The sequence below is a fragment of the Eptesicus fuscus genome, chromosome 2 (genome assembly GCF_027574615.1).
Source record: "Eptesicus fuscus isolate TK198812 chromosome 2, DD_ASM_mEF_20220401, whole genome shotgun sequence".
In the NCBI taxonomy this organism is placed as follows: Eukaryota; Metazoa; Chordata; class Mammalia; order Chiroptera; family Vespertilionidae; genus Eptesicus; species Eptesicus fuscus.
Window position 1 is genome coordinate 58,714,218 of NC_072474.1, and position 23,782 is coordinate 58,737,999.

General features: G+C 42.6%; 1 protein-coding gene and 1 long non-coding RNA gene across 3 annotated transcripts; one reads left to right on the forward strand and one right to left on the reverse strand.

Moving 5' to 3' along the window:
* Nucleotides 1-12,494: 12,494 nt before the first annotated feature.
* TIGD2 (tigger transposable element derived 2) lies at nt 12,495-16,270 on the reverse strand. The gene is made up of 2 exons (XM_008143691.3): nt 15,933-16,270; nt 12,495-15,767 (listed from the first exon to the last, which is right to left on the reverse strand). The coding sequence occupies exon 2, from the start codon at nt 14,857-14,859 to the stop codon at nt 13,282-13,284; it is 1,578 nt and encodes a 525-aa protein (XP_008141913.1). The 5' UTR covers nt 14,860-15,767; nt 15,933-16,270; the 3' UTR covers nt 12,495-13,281.
* Nucleotides 16,271-16,412: 142 nt separating this feature from the next.
* On the forward strand, nt 16,413-23,281 carry LOC129150722 (uncharacterized). 2 transcript variants are annotated; one of them, XR_008557461.1, is made up of 3 exons: nt 16,413-16,770; nt 21,699-21,869; nt 22,328-23,281. It is a non-coding gene; the product is annotated as an uncharacterized LOC129150722 (long non-coding RNA). The 2 variants fall into 2 exon arrangements; XR_008557460.1 differs by lacking the exon at nt 16,413-16,770 and having other exon boundaries at nt 21,672-21,869.
* The last annotated feature ends 501 nt before the right edge of the window (nt 23,282-23,782 follow it).

Genomic DNA, 23,782 nt, shown 5'->3' on the forward strand with positions numbered 1-23,782 from the left:
TATATCTGACGCAAAGTCTTCTAGACATCTTTTCATAGGAATTTCATTGAAATCTAGTTTTCTCAGGAACTGATTCTGTAGCCTCAAATATCCAAAGGGGTAAAAAATAAATTAACCAAAAGAACTATATATCTGTCTTCTCATTTGTATTAATATAAGATGGTTTCACATATGTGAATTTTTAACAGTTAAGCTTGAACAATACATAATAGCAGGGTTAGAATTCTCTTTTCCTGAAATTACAAACCTGTTCCACATTTTAGGAAACTCTTTAGATGCTCCACATCCTCTTTCTAACAACTAGTGGTTTGAGCAATCTCCACTAAGGGTAAAGGTTGATGATGAAGAAAACCTTGAGCACAGTTCTAGGTCCAAACAGAGAAACTGTCCTTTCAGATTGAGATTTCATGTGTCTAAATAAAATTAGTTCTTTCTCATGGAAGCCTGAATATTATCCTTGCTGCACAGAAAATAATTTTATATTCATTTACATACATATGGTTCCTCTTTAATTATAATCCATGCAAACAATATTATTTCTATTGTGTTATACAATTGGAATTCCATTGTGAGTGATACAATAAAGCATTGACCTTATATTCCCATGTCCTAAAACAGTGCCTGGAATATAGGAGGTACTCAATAATTGCTGAGTAGATAAGTAACAGGAGAGTAGCAAATAGAAGGGAGAAATTGGCCATTGTGTCTTGATCAAAATACACAAGTAAATTACGCTTCCATACTTTTATTATATTTGACATCTTTTAAACTTGTTTATATAAAAATAAAATTGTGGTTGATGACATTAGATTTCAAATATCTATTTTCTATTTTAAGGGACAAGAATGAGCATGAAAAGATCATATAAATCTGTAATTGATGAGTAATGAAAACTTTTTTGTTCTCTAACACTTTCTATTGAATAATATTTTACTTCAATTGTTATTACTCTTCCTACACCTTTACATTAAAGAAATGCAATTTTCTTCTAAAATTTAAGGGTCAATATAAACTGACATAACATGAAAACCCAATTCTTAGTGCTTATTGATTTTTCACTGACTGACAATACATTAGCCATTGTAGATGGAAGCCAAATGTACATTAGCAATGACCTTTGCTTTATAAACTTTAGGGTATGCATGAGTAAAATATTAACTGAAAATGAGAAGAAAGGGTGTGAAAATGGAGGATCTAAAAATGAAAGAAAATACCAAATTTTACCCTTCAATATTTTTTTCTAGAGCTAACATTGACCAATTCTTGCCCAAACCATCTTTCTTTTGCCAACAAGTAGCCTTCTTCCTCCTAAAATACGAGGGAATGGTAGCTCAGTTTTATTTGAAAACCACCCCTCTCCCATTCTCAGCATGTGGTTTAGAAAGAACAATCCCTGCTCAAGGCTTGGGAGCAGTGGGCCCTGACTGAGTTAAGCCAGGCAGTGAGACCCAGCCCACTGGCTACGGTTCTAGCCTCGAGACACACATAAGTTACCAGAACCAATAAGGGATGAGAAGACATTTACTGGGGGTGGATTTGATGGTCTGAGTGCATGGGTCTTAGAGCTCCACAATAACTTTCTGTGATGAGAGGAGCCAGCCTGGGACTAACGCTGACTACAGGGAACGCTGACTCCAAAGACAGATCCTAAGAACATGGTTAGAGTCTTTAACACAAGCCACACCTAAAGCCAGGCTTCCCTCTAAACTCTTGATTCTAGTACTCAATAAACTACCACACACCTGCTTTTATTTATTTTTTTTTTAATGTTTTTATTGATTTTTAGAGAGAGGAAAGGGAGAGGGGGAGAGAGAGAGAAAAAAATCAATGTTTGAGAAAAACATCTATTGGTTGCCTCCTGCACGCACCTCGACCTGGGATCAAACCCCCAACCCGGGTATGTGCCCTGATTTGGAATAGAACTGGCCACCCTTTGGTCCACGGGATGACACTTAACCAACCGAGCTACACCAGCCAGGGGCACACTCCTCCTTTTAAACCAGTATGGGCTGGAATATGACACCTGTATTATAGAGACTCAATGAATACAACATCGCAAGTCAGGCCAATTTTCAAGCAGAAGCGTGATGTACAGAAAATGTGATAGTCATTCTAAAGTACTTTATAAAATAAGATGGGAGAACAATCAGTAGAATTGAGAAACACAATTAGGCTGTGAATTTTTTATTTGAAAATGCTTTGACTTGCTAATTTGAAGAGCTAAAATGGACATACCTATCCGATTCGTCTAAAAATTGCACTGTGCTTTTTCAACATTACCTGACTTTGAACTACTTCAAAGTAGTGGATAGAATAGATGTTTAACTCTTTGCATTACAAACTAAAAAGATGAATTAAGTTTCTATAGATCTATGAACTCCAACAGTGGGCTTCATCCCCTTCCCCTGGCTCTCTGAGAGGCCTACACTATGTGTTGTTGTTTTTTAAGGAAAAATAATTCAAGCTGAAAATTGAATGTCCTACTTTACACTTCTTTATTTTTAAGAAGTGATGTTTGAAGTTTGCAAAATGAAGCTTGTCACTTTTGGTTCAGTTCAAACCCAGTTCCCCTAGTTGAATATGAAGTTAGGATTAAGTTATTGTTAAAATTTTTGTAAGTAAAATTTATGATTTACAGTAAAAAAAATTGTCTTAATATAATGTTACTTCTCAAGGTGATTGGATAGAATGTGCTGCACATGCTCTCCATTTCTCTTGCACCATTTTTCTCCATTGCCATGACATGCTGCTCAGGGACAAGGGGATCACGAGGTGGAGCCATTTGGGTTTTCCTTTCCTCCTTACCCACCTTCAGTTCTGCTTTGTTCTTATTCCTATTCTTTTCCCCTCATCTTCCCACCCTGCCTCCCTTTCTGCCATCTCCCATTTTCCTTTAGTCAAAAAGAGAGAAGTAGAATTGTATCTGGGAATAATGAAATGCACTGATGGGAAAAGGGATTCCCTCTTTGTCCTGATCACCATCACTGTAGTTACCACTGAAAGCTTTCAGAAATAGTCTGCTCTTACCATTCTTACTTTTTCATTTCACATTATTTAATATTTTAAAGTGGTAAACTATCGCCTGAATACAGAAAAGCACATAAAAACATATGCACAGTTTACTTACTGCCATTAATTCTTCAATTGATTGTTTGGATTCTGCCCCCATCCTTCCAATATCACTGCTCTGAAAAGGGTCACAGTGACCTAATTGCAATTACTATATTGATCACTATATTTTATTTTTCCAAGTTCTACCTGGCTCCATTTCTAATCTGCTTGATCTTTTTTTGTTGTTTCCTGTCCCTTGCTCCTCTTTTAAAGCCTTTCTGTATGTAAACTAAACTTCGCTATGTTTGCATTCTATACGATAATTTCAGTAAGTAGAGGCTGAGTGGCTCTAATACTGCTCTCAGTTGTTTCTGCTGGCTGTCACTCCTGGTGCCTTGTGAGCTCGTTCTTTGCACCTTCATCCATGGAAATTTGTTGAGGCCTGTGTTGAAGTTGTATTCCTTCAGGGAGGGTTTGGGTGTACTCCTACCAATCTCTTGCAAGCACAACCACCTTAAATTAAATTCTCAGTTTGATGGTCTGGGGACCACACAGAGTAAATTCATACTGCAAATCTATGTGAAGTCAGTTCATGCTACAAATTCTCAGGAAAAATATTTCTATTCCGCCCACCCAATGCCATGGTCAAGGCAGGAAAGTTTTTTCACTGTCCCTCCTGTCCTACAAGTTTATTTCTAATTCCCTGTCAATGATGATGTAATCTTTTGTGGTTCTAACGGTATGGAAATTTTCTTCTATCTCTCTGATTTTATTGAACAACTAGAGGCCCGGTGCACAAAATTCATGCACAGGGTTGGGGGGGTGTCCCTCAGGCCAGCCTGCACCCTCTCCAATCTGGGACATCCCTCTCACAATCCAGGACTGCTGGCTCCCAACTGCTCGCCTGCCTGCCTTCCTGATTGCCCCTAAATCACTTCTGCCTGCCAGCCTGATCACCCCCTAACCATTCCCCTACCAGCCTGATTGATGCCTAACTGCTCCCCTGCCAGCGTGTTTGCCCATAACTGCCCTCCCCTTTAGGCCTGGTCACCCCTAACTGCCCTCCCCTGCAGGCCTGGTCCCCCCCAACTGCTCTCCCCTGCAGGCCTGGGTCCCACCCAACTGCCCTTCCCTGCAGGCCCAGTCACCCCCAACTTCCCTCCTCTGCTGGCCTGGTCACTCCTAACTGCCCTCCCCTGCAGGCTTGATTGCCCCCAACTGCCCTGCCTTGCAGGCCTGGTCCCTCCCAACTGCCCTCCCCTGCTGGCCATCTTGTGGTGGCCATCTTGTGTCCACATGGGGGCAGGATCTTTGACCACATGGGGGCAGCCATCTTGTGTGTTGGAGTGATGGTCAATCTGCATATTACTCTTTTATTAGATAGGATAGAGGCCTGGTGCATGGGTGGGGGCCAGCTGGTTTGCCCTGAAGGGTATCCCAGATCAGGGTGGGGGTTCCCTTGGGGTGCGGGGCGGCCTGGGTAAAGGGCCTGTGGTGGTTTGCAGGCCGGCCACGCCCCCTGGTGACCCAAGCAGAGGCCCTGGTATCTGGGATTTATGTTTCTTCTACAATTGAAACTTTGTAGCCTGGAGCGGAGGCCTAGGCCAGCCAGGGCTGCAGAAGCTTTGCTTCCTCCATTGCTGGGGGCAACCCTTGCCTCCTGCTCTTTCCAGCTCAGTGGCTGCCGCCATTTCTGTTTGGATTTGTTTACCTTCTATAATTGAAACTTTGTAGCCTTGAGTGAAGGCTTAGGTTGGCAACAGCAGGTGGAAAGTTTGGCTTCCTTTGTTACTGGGGAAACCCAAGCCTCCCTCCTGCTCTCTGTGGCTGTAGCCATCTTGGTTGGGTTTATTTGCATATTTGCTCCTGATTGGCTGGTGGGCATGGCTCGTGGGCGTGGCTTGTGGGTATAGCGGAGTTAGGGTCAATTTGCATATTACTCTTTTATTAGGTAGGATATTTACTGCAATTACTATAAATGATGCTCTCCCACTCCTTTATTGTAAAATTCCTGAAAATAACATTTTTATCTTAATTATCTATATACTGCTCAGTATGGTATTGATTCATTCTGTTAGCCAATATTTATTGAACACATTTGTGTCTGGACTACTCAGATTCTGGATATATAAAAATTGCCAAAGCATTTAAGGTCCCTGCTGACCTGGAGTTCACTTGTTAGGGTACAGTTATAAGTATCCAAAAAAGTATTTGTGAAACAAATGAACCATTCAAGTAGCAAGAGGAAAGAAGAAAAGGAAACTGTCAGCCACAAAAGAAGGTGTGGTCACACTTACTGAAATAGCAGCAAAAAGGACTGAGATAGTTAAAATGAGCCTCCTACCGAGAGCCTTCTAGAACCAAATCTAGGTTCAGAGTGTCAGGTGGTGCCCAAGATGAGAATAAACTGGTTTAACTGGAGTACAGAAGCCAAGAAACAGGAAGCTAAACAATCTCCCAACAACCCTGGCAGTGTTTTTGAACAACTTGCTTTTATCACAGCTCTGCTAGGTGGGCCCACATCACTTAGGAGTATTAACAAATAAGGTAAAGATGATGACAATCACTCTAAGGGGTACATCCTCCTTCAAGATGCTCCCTCACAGGACAGAGACCTGCTCATCTCCTTCTGCATTTCAATTCCCCACTTCCTCTTCTATTCTTACTTCTTCAAACATTTACACTTTTATTTCTCCCTTCCTGTGTCTTCTTAGTCTCCATTTGTTTTCCTCTAGGTCAGTGGTTGGCAAACTGCGGCTCGCGAGCCACATGCGGCTCTTTGGCCCCTTGAGTGTGGCTCTTCCACAAAATACCACGTGCGGGCGCGCACATACAGTGCGATTGAAACTTCGTGGCCCATGCACAGAAGTCAGTTTTCAGCTCTCAAAAGAAATTTCAGTCGCTGTACTGTTGATATTTGGCTCTGTCGACTAATGAGTTTGCCGACCACTGCTCTAGGTTACACTGGAATTTGCTGAGTGATAAGGGTGATAATTGTTCTAATGAGATAACTCTTGTTGGGCTCCTTCAGGAGGGAGCTGATTGCTTTGATCAGAAGCTTGGAACTTGGAGCTCCACCTCCCAACCTCTAGGGAGGGTAGAGGGTTGGAGACTAATCATCAAGGACAAAATGATTCCAATAATTGGACCTACAGGATGAAACTTCCCTTATAAAAGCCTAAACCCTGGGGTTCAGGGAGCTTCCAAGTTGGCAAACACATCCATGTGCCAGGAAGGTGGCACACCCAACTCCACAAGGACAGTGTTCCTGTGCTCAGGACCCTCCTGGGACCTGGGTGAGGGGCACACTGTCTTTATCCAAAAACTGTCTATCATCATGGAAAGATTAAGAACCTTGTTGCTGAAACAAGAGAGTCTGGAGGTGCCCACCCTTTGCAATCCTCTGCCCGCATTGCCTGTAATCTGTAACCATTATACCCATTTTTGTTGCTTTTGCATACCCATTCTTATTCCTTTTGTCTACTTCCCCATGCCTGTAATACCCATTTTTATTCCATAGAGCAGATTTTTGTGGATCACCTGCTGCTCTCCCATACTGCCGGCAATATTGGAGAAGAAAAAAACTCAGATACAATTCAAACCTGTCTCTGCTTAATTGGCTCAAGGAGCAACAGGCATCCTGGACCCATTCGTTGTCCGGTTTCAAATTCAACTTTTAAGTTTATTTTTGAAGCCAAACAGAATTTTTAAAAATATGGGTTCTCTGTCATCTTAAATTAACACATCAAGTTTATGTGCATAACCTCAGACATCTCTCATTAAGAAACAAAGAAGTATCTTTATATAAAACTTTGTTCTATTATATAACTTTGTAAAAAAATTAATTGCTTCAGTAGATGAGAAAAACTGCCTTCAGTTTACTTGGTCTTGTTTTAGGTTCAAAAGTAATTGTGTTTTCTTTGGAAATAAATTCCAGAAGATCAACATATTCTGAAATATAGGAAAGAATTAAGATATCATTTCTATTCGTCTTGGAAGAAATTAGATGTGATTTGATTACAAGTATAGCTGTGAAGATTTCCCTTGACAAAAAAAGCACTTTTGGCAGAGGTTACTTTATAGGTTAATGAGGCTGAGTCTTGCAGTCAATATTTCTTTTCTAACTTAAAAAAAATAAGTTGAATGTTACAAAATCTGATTTCTTTAATATTTGTTTAGTAATGCTAATACATCATATCCCCCTGCGATTCTATTAGTCACAATTAAAATCCCCAAAGATCAATGTTCAAAGTTCTAGGGATATTCATAAATCACAACCTTATACATTTCATTATGCATTAATAACACCTTTTGTTTCTGGTTTTCCAAATTATACTACACAAACATGTTCTTGGCATGGGCCTGTGAGCCAGGCAGGCTTGGAGCTTGGGGCAATCTGGATGAGGAGAAACAGTGAAAAGCCGGGACTCTGGCACCATGCCCAACACCCCCACTCCCACCACACACACACACACACACACACACACACACACACACACACACATTTCTTTTCTTTTCTTTTCTCCTCACCTGAGGATATTTTTCCATTGATTTCAGAGAGAGTGGGAGAGGGAGAGACGGAGAGAGAGAAACATGGATATGAGAGAGTCATATCACTTGGTAGCCTCCCAAACGCATCCCATCCAGGGCTAGAAGCCTGCAAATGAGGTACATGCCTGTGACTGGAATCCAACCCGGGACCCTTCAGTCCACAGGCCAACGCTCTATCCACTGAGCCAAACCAGCTAGGACAAGCAGAGAGATTTCTATGGGGAAAAGATGTTGGCCGCCCTCGTGATCTGTGGAGACACGGCTAGATCCACCCTTCAGCCCCAGGCCTTCATGACTGTGCCTGTCAGTTGCATGGAGCTTCATTCAAGGATTTTCTGAGCCTGATTTATGGTGATAATTCAGCTGCCTGGGGAATAACACTAGTAGATGCAATCTCTGGAATTATAGCCAGCTCATTTCTGGATGCTAAAGGTGATTTTAAGGAAGGCCTTGGCTAAGTGCCTCATGGATTCCTGCAGCATGGCCCACAGCTCCCGGCAAGGGTTGAGATCTCTGTCCTTGTCTCAGACAGGAATGTTCGGTTGGGTCTCTGCCAGCTCCGTTGGGGGACTCCCGCTGAAATGGGTGAAGTACTGTAGGTCACAGGATTGGTGTTGGGGATCACCAATAGACATTGATTTGTGGAACACCCAGGATTATGCCTGGCATGCAGCCAATATTCAGCACATGAACCGGGAGTAATCCTTGTCCTCTCGGAGACAGAATTTCAATAAGGGACTTCCCACCTGGTTTGAGGAGGCAGGTGCTGGGCTCTAGGATGAAGACGGATCAAGATTGCATTCTAGCCCTCGGAGGCTCACTGTCTGAAGGGAGCCATGCCCTTGGTCAGTAGGCCACATGGTCTGCAGCTGGGAGAAGCAAGTTTTACTCCCTTCTTGGCCCCTGATGACTGTATGACCTTGAGCAGATCAAACCCCTGCTCTGGGTCACTTGTAGCGAAACCATCTAATTGCTCTTCTACACTGGGACACTTGACAGTAAAAGGGGCACTGTAACACTTACTCTGGGATGCCCAATGGAAACCGGAACATTGCTAGGCAAACCAGGCCCAGTGACGCCAGGACACCTGTTAGATGGGGACGACGTTGCTAGTACTGCTGGTGCCGCTCGGTGACGGGGCGCGAGTCTGCGCCTCCATTTACCCACTGCGTTTGCACAGGCAGCTTGCATTTCTGATTCAGGGGTATGAACACAAGTGGGCCTTCAGCTGCTTGGAAGAACCCATTTCTCTTTGAGCCCTTTTCCCAAACGGCAGCTAGAGCAGGCCCCATCTGTTTTTTGTTTTGTTTTGTTTTGTTTTTTATGGATGGGCCGGTGTTGATTGACAACATACACTGTAGCCCCAGGAACCTGGGGGACTCGAAACTGCCCTCTCATGTATACAGACACTCCAGCCAACACTTCCAGTGATGAAGCAATGCCCTAGACCTCAACAAGGGTGCCCAAGGCCCCTGGAGGTCTGCTCCGAGTCAGTGGTGGAGAGGGCTGTGTCACATTTTCCAGGCCAAGCCTGGAGACCAAGGGTTCTCATTGAATAGGGTTGCTTAATCATTGGTGTTTGTAAGTGGTTGGAGTGTGTCTATTTAATCTGCAACCCTTTTCCATTTGAAGGACCTGAGATTCAGAGCAGTCCAGAGAGCTGCCAAGGTTACCTAGGGAGAAAGCAGAGAAGCTGGTGTCCGCATGCCAGTCTTTTAGCCTTCAACAACCTTACTCCTGCTTGTGTTCTCAAAGCACGCCAGTGAGGTATGCAAGGTGATTTTAGTTTACAGATAGTCAGGTGGAACAAGAACAAAACCACAGTTGGCACAAAGACCTGTGATGCTGCAGATACCATTGCCTAGGATGTAAAGTGCACTGTATATTTAAATGGGAGAAGGTCAACTTTGTGAACATACTAAGGTGGTAAGTGGACATAGCCCACCTTGAGGAGGGCTACATTTGGAGTGCAGGTCCTAGCTTTGACGTGTAACACTTTGTGTTGGGTTCAGAGTGAGTGCCTCTGAGCCTGTGCCCTAAGTAGCAGTGTCCTGTTTCATGTCATCTGTGCCTTTTAGCCCACCATGGTCCTCCCAGGACAGGGGCTACAGTGTTATAATCTGCTTGGATTGACTGCCATTACTGATCTGGGCCCTGCCAACTCTATTATATTTATTGAGCACTCAGTTTCCCAGCCAACCCTTGTGTTACTCTGAGATTTTAGTATGAAATAGTAAATATCATGCTATGCTTTCTTTTTTTTTTCAAGTGTACTTAGTTGCCAAACACTTTCCATTTGGTCTGAGATCTGTTCATTTTTCAAATACTAAATATATATATATATATATATACACATATATATATATGTGTGTATATATATATATATATATATATATATACACACACACACACACACACACACACACACACATACATACATACACATACACATACACTTAGAGTAATGGTTCCCCAGGCCAAGCTGAGGACCTGTCCTTGAGAATTCTGGATATTTCTCACCCATACGGCTGCTCAGGAGGCATTCCTGCTGGTGGGGGCTCACGGGTCATGAGTTCTAACTCTGTTTGACCCTCTAGACACCCCAGGGTCCCAGAGGCAGGACCTGGATCCCTGACTCTTCAAGAAGCAGTCGTACTAGTGATGGGGTTTGGGACAGAGACGGGGCCATAATCATCTGACAAGCCAGCAAGTGGCTGCAATGCAAGTGACAGGAAATCCGCTGAGATCAGCCCCTTTCAGGGGGTCAAAGCAGGATGCCCAGCAGCGCCTGCACCTTCCCCTCTCTGGGCGGAGTGCTTGCTCCCCAGAGCCAGAGACTGCCCAGCGACAGTCCCATTCCACTTGCCTTAAAACTGGAGAGAGGAATGTCGTATTTGCACTTCGCAAATGATTTTAAAACTTAAAAACAAAAGGTGCATGACCTGTCACTTTGTATAAAAATAGCAAAAATGATTACTAAATGTTTTTTGTACTCTCTGGTAGTAAAAACACATAAAATAATCCTGTTTCAACTACTGTGTAAAAAGCCTGTATCATATATACCGTGGACTTTTGTAAATAAATGTTTGTGCACTCTGAAAAAAAAAAATGCACTGTTATAAATGGTAACCAATAACCAGAATCCGTGGTTATCATCTTTAAGGTGCACAAAGTTAAATGAGAGCACATTATTTCTGTGCTTCTCAAACTAAGATACATATAAGGAGCATGAGGTAACCTAAGATAGCATGATTCACCTTCCTAGAGGATATGAATTGTATATTCACATATTACAATACCTGGAAGAGGAAAAATTCTTGTATTACAATTACTTATGGAACTAGAATACAGCGCTTATGATAAAACACAGCATCAAATCCCTTCAATGTCATGATTGAAGTGAGAAGTTTTTGAAAAAAGCAGAAGGTTCTGTGAAAAGCACAGCTGTATTTATACAGACATACATCATTTTACTGTGCTTCATAGATGTTGCTTTTTTTTTTTTTTTTACAAACTAAAGGCAGAACCCTCCACTAGCAAAAACATTATAACTCACTTTATTGGGGTGGTCTGGAACTAAACCCACAGTATCTCCAAGTTGTGCCTATATGGCTGGGACTAATTACTATGACATTTCTTTTGATCTGATTTTCTACTGATTGTGTTACTTTAGTTTGATGAAATATTTCAAGTGTCCTGCTTACTGCTATCTTACCTACTTTAAAGGTATTTTATTACTTAAGTGAATTATGCCAATATTAGTAACATAGACTTTATGAACAAAGTTAATATCTTATTAGCAGGAGCAAAGAAATTACAATTCTATTCTTATTTTCTTTTAAAATTCGACTGAGGATGTCTTATATGTACCTAAAAACCTTATTGTGTCTAGCAGCATATGGTCAGAAAATGATTTCTAAATTGGATTAACATTTCATTTTTCACTGAAATAAATATTATTATATTTCAACAGAAACTAGTTACTTGAATCTCTTTGATCTTACTTCCCCATCTAAAGACTTTTCCCAATGCAACAACATCCTGGTTGAGACACACACTAGATCTGTTCAGCATACTTCTGAAACTCCTAATTTCTGCAACTCAATAACAGTAGCCAACACTCAAGAGTCGACTTATTCTGAGTCATGACCTGATCTAAGCCCATATATTAACTCATTTACTCCTCACAAAAACTGTCCAGGGAAGGTATTTTCCCTATTTTACAGAGATTAAGTAACTTGCCATGGTCACCCAGCAGCTGATGCTGTTCTAAGTGCCTTTCACATGTTCTATTTAATGTCAGTTCATTGTTCATGCGGTGGGTCCACAAATTATGAGGCTTATATTCTCAGTATTTCTCACAGAAAAACAGGCTATATGAAAGAAAATGGCATACTTTGTAAGCTTAAAAGTGTTACATAAATATCCAATAGCTTATTAAAAACTATTGAGATATCTATACTAAGGAAAGATCAAAATGACAGATGGTAAAATGTAACCCTTACCTCTTCTCATCATATGGTTTGGGAATTGAAATCTATTTTTTTCTACTATGAAGAAATTCTCCCTACTGTCAGTGGAATAAAAGTGCAGTGCAAACCTTGGGGACATCTTAACCTATTTCTTCTTCCTTCATTACATTCAGAAATGGCCAATCTGAATTGTTAAGTGCCTAAATACTGTTGGTTTAGAATGCCATATTTAAAGCTTTAGACTATTTTCCTTTAGTTTTCTGCTTTCACTGTGAAATACTTCAAGCATAATCTTTGATGAGTTTTAAAATTTTCAGCAGGTTGGAAAATCATAGAAATGGAAAGTTACCATACTCCTAACATATTTCTTTTAATATTTTTAAAAATATATTTTTATTGATTTCAGAGAGGAAAGGAAATGGAGAGAGAGACAGAAACATCAGCAATGAGAGAATCATTGATCGCCTGCCTCCTGCACACCCCCAATGGGGATGGAGCCTGCAACCTGGGCTTGTGCCCTGACCGGGAATCAAACCCTGACCTCCTGTTCCATAGATTAACCAGTATTCAACCACCGAGACACACCAGCTGGGCACATATTTCAATTTGGAAACTGAAGTTCATAGAAAGTCATAAAAATTGATTTTAAGTCAGATTTATTGATTGCCGATAGTGTGCATGGTCATTAGACACAACGAAATTCAGGCACAAAACAGACACAAGGTCCCTGGCCTCAGGAACCTTATGATCTAATTTCGTGGTCGGCAAACTCATTAGTCAACAGAGCCAAATATCAGCAGTACAACGATTGAAATTTCTTTTGAGAGCCAAATTTTTTAAACTTAAACTTCTTCTAATGCCACTTCTTCAAAATAGACTCGCCCAGGCCATGGTATTTTGTGAAAGAGCCACACTCAAGGGGCCAAAGAGCCGCAGGTGGCTCGCGAGCCGCAGTTTGCCGACCACTGATCTAATTAGTAGAACATAGATTAGAAACAAAAGACAGACAAGTTACATGTCAATGCTCACTTACTAGAATTGACATTAAAGAGCAGTAATTTAAGTAATCCAAAATGGCATCTTATCCTAAAATCATTTATAAAATGTATTTGGCCTTCAAACCCATAGCACTTCAAGCAAGATAATTAAGTTCCACTGCAGATAAAGTCACAAAGATGCAAATACTCTGAAACCCTTCAGAGCATTATTAACGATTTTTGTTAATGTGGATCTTCTGCTTTCTTCTTATTATCGTTCGCAGCCTCCGTAATACCAGTTTATCAGACAGAAGCATGTCATCTTGTTGTTCTAGATAATCCAGTAAATTTTCAGTCCATTCAAGTGCAGCTTTATGGCTAATGTGCCTCTCTGGATTCACTTCTCTTTTCCTGGTCTTGCTGGGAGGCTTTTGCTCAGCAGGCTTGGACTGGTCCTCAACACCTTCACTGTCACTTAGCACCTGACAGCTTGAATCACTACTCTGAGAGTCAAACCACTGGTCAATATTCTCAATGTCAACGTGTTCACAGCCTTCTGTATTCTGTAAAACCGTTGCTAAATTAGCTGCTAAAATGGCTCCTTCATCCATGTTCAGACCTGAATTCTCTTCATTGCCAGGTAAAAGTTTTTTCCAAGCTTTGGTTATGGTACTTGATTTCACCATGTTCCAAGCTCTTGATACTTCATAAATTGCATCCAACACTGTCAAGTTCTTCCAAAACATTTTTGGATCAATTCCTTCATCCATGTACTTCTGGAGAAGCCCTGCTCGGTAGTATCTTTTTACCATGGCTAGAACTCCCTGGTTCATAGGTTGAATTAGACTTGTGACGTTTGGTGGCAGATATTTCACAATTATTCTGCCATCATCTGAACTCAGCGATTCTTCCTGTGGATGTGCTGGAGGGAAATCCAAAAGCAGCACTGCTTTTTCTAGAAGCCCCTTGGATTTCAAATGCTTCTGTACCTGTGGCACAAAGTATTTTTCAAACCACTGTCTGAAAACTGAATGTTCTATCCATGCGCTTTTCTGACTGAAATAAGTGACAGGAAAGTTTGAAAGATCAGCTCCTTTGAATGCACGGGGCCTTTTTGCTTTTCCCACAACACAAAGATTAAGCTTGTGTAAACCTGTGGCATTTGCACAACACATAATAATGATCCTCTCTCTGCTTGACCTATAACCAGAAGTATTTTGGTTAGTTTCAAGAACTAATGTCCTGGATGGTAAACATTTCCAGAACAGCCCAGTTTGGTCAGCACCATAAATTTGCTCTGGTTGTAGATTCTCTCTTTCAATAAATTCCTGAAAGTTACCACAAAATTCACTGGCAGCAGTTTCATCTCCTTTTAATTTTGTCCCTTGACTAGCAGCCTTTGGAATACCATGGCGCTGCTTAAATCGAGTTAGCCAGCCAGAGGATGCACTGAAATCACCTTCCATCCCTAAAGCGTCAAAAAAGAACTTCGCTTGTTTTGCACAAATTGCTCCAGACACGGGAATCCCATCTGTTTTCTGTTGGTTAAACCACTCTATCATAACTCTATCAAGTTCCTCATATGTTGACGACTTCATAGATTTACGTCTGGATACCCCACTTGTAGGATCTGAGTTGTTTGCATAGTTTATTATCCTATCTTTATTCTTTTTAATGTCGCGAACTGTGGATTCACCAATTCCATACACCACAGAAAGTTTTTTGAAAGAGATGCCTTCCTCAAGTTTCTTAATAATGTCAAGCTTGTCCTTAATTGTCAACACCACACGCTTACGTTTCCCCAACATTTTAATGTCTAATATATTAGGCAATTACTAGAACAAGATATTTATCGACCTTGACTTGAACAAAATGAGACTAGAAAACTGGGCTTTAAAAATCCCTTTCCTGTCTCCCTAGGACCTAGACGGATAGTGTGCTGGCCAATTTCTAGGCAAGGCCTATATGACTCTCTTTGCTGTTTTAAAACTTACAAAATCCCTCAACAAGGACTAGCTCCAATTAACCCTAGCTCCTTTCTTCCCCCTCATTTAGTTTAAGTTTTTTCATGAACTACAGTCTCGAAGGAGATTACAACCAATGCTGTATCAGCAAGTTCTCTCACAGTCTTATTGCGGAAATTCTTCCTGCCATCATTATAGGTGAGGTTATAAAAGACTAAGGCTCAGGTGGGATATTTTGGGAAATGTGCTGGCGAAAAAAGAGCTTAAGGGAGGACTTGCATACTTGACCTATGGGAAAATGTAATGGGAACACTCATGCCCTGATTGTTCTTTCTCAGGCAGGGCACTGTATGGAATGCTGCCTCTTCCAGGCAAGGACTGTTACAGGTTATGCAAGTGAGTGGTTATGGAAATCATAAGCAAGCAAGGGAAGGCAGGCTGGACAGAAGTGAGCAGTGCAAATAAGGCAAAGGTGGATAGGCAGGAAACTGTACATTAACACGACACAAACTTATACCTAATGTATTTAACAACCAGAAAGGGAAAAGGGTAGACAATAGGTGGTGTCACATGATTACAGAAACCATCAAAAACTTCGTTGGTGGAAACCAGGACTCATGGTAGAGGGTATGGGGTGGAAGGCTCAGTGGTGATGTTATACAATAATCCCGGTGAAGAATGGTCCTCGGTGGGCCAACAGAAGTACTGCAGTTCTTGTGGGGGGCTGTAGAGGTATTCGGAGCCTCAGAAACCTAAAGGAAAATACCAAAAAACATTTTTTTTTTCCAATATCAGGGTCTGTGGCATTATCCTGAAACTATGTTGAAAAATTAGCGTCTCCTACCAATGTGATGGCTAATAATGCTTTTAAAAGGCATGATCTAAAGTGACCAGAGAGCGGGACCTGCATTGCCTACCTCCTGAAATTAAGAGGTCAGAGTGCAGCGGTGCAAGCGAGGGCGTCTCTCCGCAGGGGCGAGCTCGAGCGCGGGACGTCTTTGCTCACGCGGAGGGAGCCCGGGTCCGTCCGTGGCCACTGGCGACCGGGTGTCACCGCCGCAGCCAGCGGGCGAGCGAGCGGCTGCTTGGCCCAGGGGACGCCAGTCCTCGCGCAGGGGGCATCGCTCCCCGCTGCCTGCGCAGCGCCGAGAGCAAATGGAGTCTCCGGAGGGAGATGGACACGGGCGGCGCGGCGGCAGCCCGGAGCGAGCGTCGCCGGAGCCGGAAGGCGGGGGATTAGGGTGCACGCGCGCGCCCCCGCAGGAACGTTGTGTCGCCGAGCGGGCGGGGCCTGGGCGGGCGAGCGCGCGGCCGGGGGCGGGGTCGCTGGCAGCGGGCGGGGCGGGGGCGGGGCCGGGGGTGCGGTCGCCGGCGAGCGCGCGCGGCTGGGGGCGGGGCCGGCGGCTGCGGCGACTCTCGGTGCCGCGTGGGTTCCGCTGGTGGCCCGGCTTCTGCAGCCCGCCAGCTGCCTCGCGGACCAGCAGGCGGCGGTCGAGGCTCGCCGTACTTCGGCCCTCCTCCCAGGGCGCCGGCCCTGAAAGCCTGGCTTCCTCCACGTTCCGGTGGAAGACAGTTTGCACCCTGGGAGGGCTCGCGAGAAAGCTGAGCCTCCTCAGGTGCCTGGAGCCGGATGCGGACGGGGTAGGGCGAGCGCACGTGGAGCGTGTTTACAAATAGAGGCCGCGGCGCCTGCGCCTCGTAGCGCTGGCCGGCCCCGCGGAACGAGCTGGAGCAAAAGGTCGTGAGGCAAGCAAGGTAGGAGCGAGTGGCGGGGGTGCAGGGAGGCTGGCTCCTGGTGGGGACCGGGTTCGGAAAAGGGGCTGGGGCTTACACTCTGCACCACCCACCCACCCGCTCAAGTCCTGGGTGGCTGGGGCGCAGCGGGTGTGGGGGCCGGTCAAGCTGGCTGTGATTCCCTGCTCTGGCGGGATGCGCTAGGATTGAAGCCATAGTCTCCGTAGAAGCGGACCTTGTGCAGAACCGACTGCACTTGGGAGGCTGGTGAACTGCTCCCTCGTGACTTTCCTGCTGCGCGTTTACTCCCCTTGCTTCTCAGTAGTAATAAGGGGATTCGGTTCGATTTGTTTGAAACGTATGGAGCTACCATACGTGTTTATTTTGGCATCTTAAATGGAGCGAATGCCAAGCCGGCACCTGTGCACTAATAATCCCCGCGAATGCCTTCTCCATTCTCACGGACGCGGTCGCCTGCGGGGCCCTCTGAGCCTTCCCGGGAGAAGGCAGCGGCTGCCCGACCTCGCCCTGCAGCACCGTTTACCTGGGAACCGCGGCTAGCCTTTCCTTTGCCTTTCTTTTTTTGAAGAGGTGGAAAAGTTTCGCCCAAGTTTCTCTAGCATCAGAACATAAAGGACTAACCGTTTTTCGTTAACACGGAGTAGCATAGTAATTTCGTCATTTGTTTGCGAAGACCGTATTGAATGTTTCAAAGGGGAACTGACAGGAGCGTTCATACTGCAGAAAAGAAGTGTTGATTCTAAGCCTAGTAGCTAACAATCCCGCCCAAATTGCTCCATTGCCTTCCTCAAAATCACAACTTTCTCCGATTAGGCGTTTTGGAAAAATCTTGGATCGCCTAGCTATGCTGTGAAGTGGGTTTTGACAAATGCCTGTTTTGGGTTTTGTTTTGTTTTTTTTTTCTGGTTAATTTTCCTCTCCCTCCTCCCCATATACTCCAGTTTCTGCAGTCTTGGTTGACTATTTTGGGTAAAATACAACTTCATGCTAGCTTTATATCATCTTTAAAAGTGTGCCTCTTTGCCTTGCTATTTGTAAGAAGCCTGAAACAGCTGTATCTGATACAATCAATGTATCTCCTGCATAAGGGAAGAGAGCTGTTTACTGACTGCAGACCACAGGCCGGCAACCAGATGTTAGCAGCCTGTCTTTCGCCCTACCCTTCCAGCCTACTGAGGTCGCTCTGGCCCGTGCTATATAAATAAAAGAACCCTGCTGCTTATCTCTGTCTCCCAATATCTTTGAGGTTTAATTTTCTTCCAGATATCTCTTGCACTGTTTCTCTGTTTTTGCTGAATTTCCCAGCCTGCTGGTGTCTTGTCTCTTATCGCTGTTCCCTTACATCACCTCGTGAAAGTTCGAATTTGGAACACAGCCCACCTTTCTTGATTCCTCAAAATACCATTTCATGCAAGGCAGTTGTGTTACCAAACATTTAATAAGACTTTACCCAAGACAGCTGTGTCTTTACACAAGGTGTTTTAGCTAACAAACTTCCCTTTCTGTTGGAAGGCGGGGGTGGGGTCGCAATGTGGCAAATTTCTATTAGAGTACAAGATGGGGGAACCTTAAACTAGAATTTGGGGCATCTTTGTTTTGTGAAGAGGCTGGTTAGCCACAGAGAGCTTCTTGTCAGTTTTTCTCTTTAAGTGATAGTCTCTCCTTTCTCCCCAGCATTCTATCTCAGGTCTCCTTTCTCCTTCCTTCTCTCAGCTGCTTGTGCATCTTAAGATTCTTTTTCTTTTGCAGAGCAGTTTTGTATTCTTTATTTTTCTTCTAACTGCCCCCTTATCATTTGCTGTGGTTTATTCTCTAATCAAAAGAAATTTCAATCCTTGGGCAATTCGGCCACCAGTATTTCTTTCCTTCTCTTTTAATCCTTGCAACAGTACTATGAGGTAGATGTTATTTCTATTTATGTACAAGAAGACAAAGCCTAAAAAAGTATATGAATTTATCAAATGTAGGTGGCAGAATGAGATTGAACCAAGTCTATGAGGCTTTAAAGCACCATGCTCTGCCTACATTATCATAATCAAGGTATTTTTGGCATTAACCTACCAAAGAGGCATTCTAGTAGTGAGAGCACGGTAAGTCTGAAACAGCATTTATCAGGCTAAGCGTTTAGTTCATTGAAATGTGGGTTTCCTGAAAACTACTCCCAGTCAACTGAAAGTAGCTTATGTTTCTCATGATTACAATCTCCAAATTCCCCTTTCTGCTGAGAAAATGTCAATACAAATACATTATGTAGCCTCACTTTTAGTATCATTCTTTATTCACAATAGTTTTGTAATAGAATAGGACATCTCTAAATTCTTAATTTTTTATTCTTAATTGCTTTTTTTGTTTGTTTTGGGTGTTCCATTTACTTGAAAAAAATGAATGATTTTCACACAAAATAAACAACACACATTTGTTTTCACCTGCATTTAAAGAACATAAAAATGTGAGAGGCATTTTCCAACTGAAATACTTAGATTTTTGGGAGGATGTAGGTGCGTGTAATTTAGGGCAAGCAGCTGTCATCAGCATAATGAAAGCTTGTTCTTGAAAGTCTCCTTTAATGAAAAGGAGACAGTTACTTTGTGCATTGTAGACAAGAGTCCCAACTATTCATTTTTTAATATAAAAAAATACCTTTTAAAATGGTTAAAGTTAGAAACATTTATCCGCTTAAAAATTCCTGGGCACAATTGAAAGATAAGATTATTCATTGGAAAATCCCATATATTTTTTAAAATGTTAACAGGATATTGGAAGATAGTGATTGATGTCTTATACTCTTGAGTCATGTAGATGCCCAGTAGGAGGGGCTTTTAACCTTGTTTTCTGTGTTTCATTGGTGGCTGGCAGTAGGTTTTCCATTGACTGGCAGCATAAACAAAGATAAAAGGAGTTCTTTAGAGAATAGAAAAGACTTAATAGGGTTGAAAAAATAAAAATCGCTGTTGGAAATGTTTAAGAAAAAGTTAAACTTGGTTCCTGAAAAACGTGTGGAAGAAACCAGTTAGTTGCTGATAGATGTCAGCAGTGCAGGTGGGAAACTTGAATGAAATGTATATACCTGCCTTACCTTTCCAAACCTGCCAAGTTCCCAACTGTTCTCCAGAGCAGCCCTCAGTTCCATCAGTTTGGTCAACTCCGGTTTCCTGCGAGCCCGCTGTGCATCAGACCACTCACTGTCCCAGTGCCCAGCACTTGCGGCATCACGCTTGTAGGCTCTTCATGCTTTTCTGTTGGCCTGGAAAGTTCTCTCCTCCCTCTGTTAATCTGTACATCCTTCAAGTTCCAGTTTGTCCAAAAAGCTGCATTTCTCAAGGTTGCTCCTCAGACTTTATGGGTCAGAATGATCTGGGGTCCAACATAGAAATTCTGGAGTGCACTCAAGGGATGAAACCCAGGAATCTTTTTAGTGAGTGTCCCAGTTGATTCTAATATGCTAAAGTTTGAAAGCCTTATTTCTTGACTACTATTTTGAATGAGATTCCTCACTCATAATGTATTCTTTGGGGAGGGAGTTTTTCTTCTCACTCCTCTCTTCTTAAATTATATACAATATTGGAAGGAAAATATGAAATGCAGAAAAGCAAAAAGGAAAATAATAATACCAGCATTCAGAGACAACTACTCTTTTGGTGTGTATCCACTGTCTTTCTTGTATCAAAGTAATTATAATTTGTGTGCATGTGTGCAAATATACACTGAGTGGCCAGATGATTATGATCTCTGAACGCATAATAATCTGGCCACTCAGTGTATTTGTATCTCAAAGGGGTACCAAAAGTATTCTAGGCTTTTGCTGGAGATCAACCACCTATTTGCCCTGAGCTTTCTATCAGCCAGTGCAAAGGGGAAAACTGATCAGGTGCACGATTTATAGTATCTTTGGTATCAAATAAATGAGGTACTTAAGAGAAGTACACTGAGTGGCCAGATTATGCATTCAGAGATTATAATAATCTGGCCACTCAGTGTATATATAATGAGAATGTGAAGTCAAAATATACATGATTTTATACATGCTCTTATTAACGTAGTATAAATATTTTGTGATATCGTTTATGCCCGCCAGCCACATACCACCAGGAACACACATGTTGCCAAAATTGGGCTTATTACTGCAGCAGGGGAGAGCTTTCCCTTGGAAAACCATGGAGTGTCTCAAAAGAGAGGGAATCGGGTGCAGCTTATTAAAGATTTGGGTAAGGTGATTTTAGGGAGGTTTAAAGAAAGTGAGGAGTCTCTTCTGGATTGGGTGCTGTCAGAAAGCAGGGACAATTTGGCTTTTGGGCATCTTAATTTTTATCTAGGAAGTTAGCTGAACAGAGAAGCTAGAGCTATCTTTAGAGAAGAAGCAGTAGTCACTGCTGCTAGCCAGGAGAAAATGATGTTTGCTCATTTTTGTGGTTGACGGCATTCCCTCCTTCCTTCTTGTAAAGTCTTTATTCAGGATTATAGAGTGACTTTAAAAAAAAAAAACTGTTTTTATTGATTTTTGGAGAGTAAGAAAGGGAGAGGGATGATAGAAACATCATCCATCAGCTGCCTCCTGCACAACCCCTACTGGGGATTGAGCCCACAACCCCTGCTGGAGGCTAAAACCAACAGTAATTAGCATATTATGCAAAAAGACCCATTGGAAGGCCAATGGACTTGGATATTCAGCAGGGCTGAAAATCAGCATAATATTGCCCTGCTGTGGGCTCAATGGCTGAAGGCAATTCCCTAACCTGATAATCCTTTTACTGTTTACCAAACTTTACCTTTGATATGTCTGTATGCATTCCTAAAGGGCAAATGTTTATTCAAGTACAGGTCCAGGGTTTGAGTGAACTCCTCTAGAGAGGTTTCTACCTGGCTCCCCATGTCTTCTAAATTCGTATTTCTTGTCTAGTGTTTTCATTTGTGCGCGGCCCCTTCTTCAGATCCTGAACCCTAGCTGTGCTGGATGCAGCATTCTGGTGCCCAAATAGGAATCCGGAGAAGAAGATTCGCCTGAGTGAAAAACGAAGTGAAAAAGGAAAAGTGGAAATTCATCAGAAAGGTGGAGAAGTTCACCGTGCACAAAACCTGTACCAGCTTCGGAGTTGCGAACCGTAAGTTGACGAGGAACATCTTTCATTTCAGCCAGGTTATAATGGGGAAGAATTAGAGTAAAAGGCAAAAACATCATTGTAAATTTTTAGCTTGCATGCTCAAGGATAAAGAAATTAAAGTTTCAAAAGGTACTCTCTTAAATCAGGCTCAAGGAAAACAAGTGCCCTTGTCATCTTTAACTATGTGGTCTCTTGTTTGAAGTGCATTATGCCCACTTTGTATTGGGGATCAAAAGTCTGTAGCATTTAAGGCCCCAGATCCTCTGCCTCTATAGTGTGGGAAGGTTCAACAGCTAGAGAAAATGGGGCTAAAAGTTCTTTTACAAAAGGACTCCTTAATGCTTTATCTGAAAATTACCAGATGATGCCTTGGGTCAGGCAGATTTTAGCTAAAACGACTTTAGATGCCAGTCAATGCTATGGAGAGCAGAATATGATAAGATCTTGTGTATTTCCAGAAAATTCCTCCAAGCCCGTGTGGATTCTTGCAACATGAATCTGAGAGAGGACCTTGCACCTGGAGCCTCATCCTGTACCTGCAGCTGTAGACAGTTGACTACTCCAGCCACAGATGGCAGTAGCCCCAAGCAACACACTGAAAATAAGAAATGGGAGGAGAACCAGACAGAGGAGAAACAGTCCAGAGATGACCTGGGGGATGGTGAAGAAATCTTGTCATGCTAGCAGTCATCAGTTGTGCAATGGTGCAGGTTGCCCTGGACAAAGCCAGAGAAGGTCAGACCTGCATTGTCATTGCCCACCATTTGTCTGTCATCCAGAACTCGAATATCATTGCTGTCGTGTCACAGGGGACAGTGATTGGGAAGGGAACCCATAAAGAACTGATGGCCCAGAAAGGAACCTACTACAAACTAGTTCCTTAAATGCCTGGCAGCAAGTTAAAAAGGACATAAAAGAAAATCCTTTTCATTGAATCTCCCTACATTTGCTTTTTAGCATAACCACTATTGTCTGTCTCATTCTTGTTCTTATATGTTTAATTCTAGTCTGCAGGTGCGGAATGAAAAGTCTTAAAAGGACTCAAGCCCTGTAGACAGCATACACCTTTCTAGATTTATTAAGAAAACAAAAAGGGGGAAATGCCAGAGGCTAAAACCAACAGTAATTAGCATATTATGCAAAAAGACCCATTGGAAGGCCAATGGACTTGGATATTCAGCAGGGCTGAAAATCAGCATAATATTGCCCTACTGCAGGCTCAATGGTTGAAGGCAATTCCCTAACCTGATAATCCTTTTACTGTTTACCAAACTTTACCTTTGATGTGTCTGTATGCATTCCTAAAGGGCAAATGTTTATTCAAGTGAATAAAAGCTGACAAGTCCAGGGTTTGAATGAGCTTCTCCTCTAGAGAGAGGTTTCCACCTGGCTCCCCATGCCTTCTAAATTCGTATTTCTTGTCTAGTGTTTTCATTTGTGCACGGCTCCTTCTTCAGATCCTGAACCCTAGCCATGCTGGATGCGGCAACCCCTGCATGTGGCCTGATCAGGAATTGAACCTGTGACCTCTTGGTTCATGGGTGGAAACTCAGCACACTGACTAGACTAGAGTGACCTTATTTTTATCTTCATGGAAAGCCCTCCTCTAATGTCTATGAAATTATTTAGATTCCTCAGGATATCTTGACTATCTTGTTCTGAGCTTTCAACACTTTCTCAAAGGACCAAGGATTCAAAAAAGTTTAAATAATCATTGATAGATTAGCTCATTCAGCCTTGAAGTGATTGATCTCTAAGTTATCTAGGTAGATACATCATGATGCAATTCTGCCTTAGTTGAGACTCTCTTATGCTTAAAGAAGAGTTATTAACACCTGGCTTCAATCATTCTAGGCTAAAAAGTCCTCATAATAGTATTTCTCAAGCTCAGCTTTGATCAATTTTAGAACTTT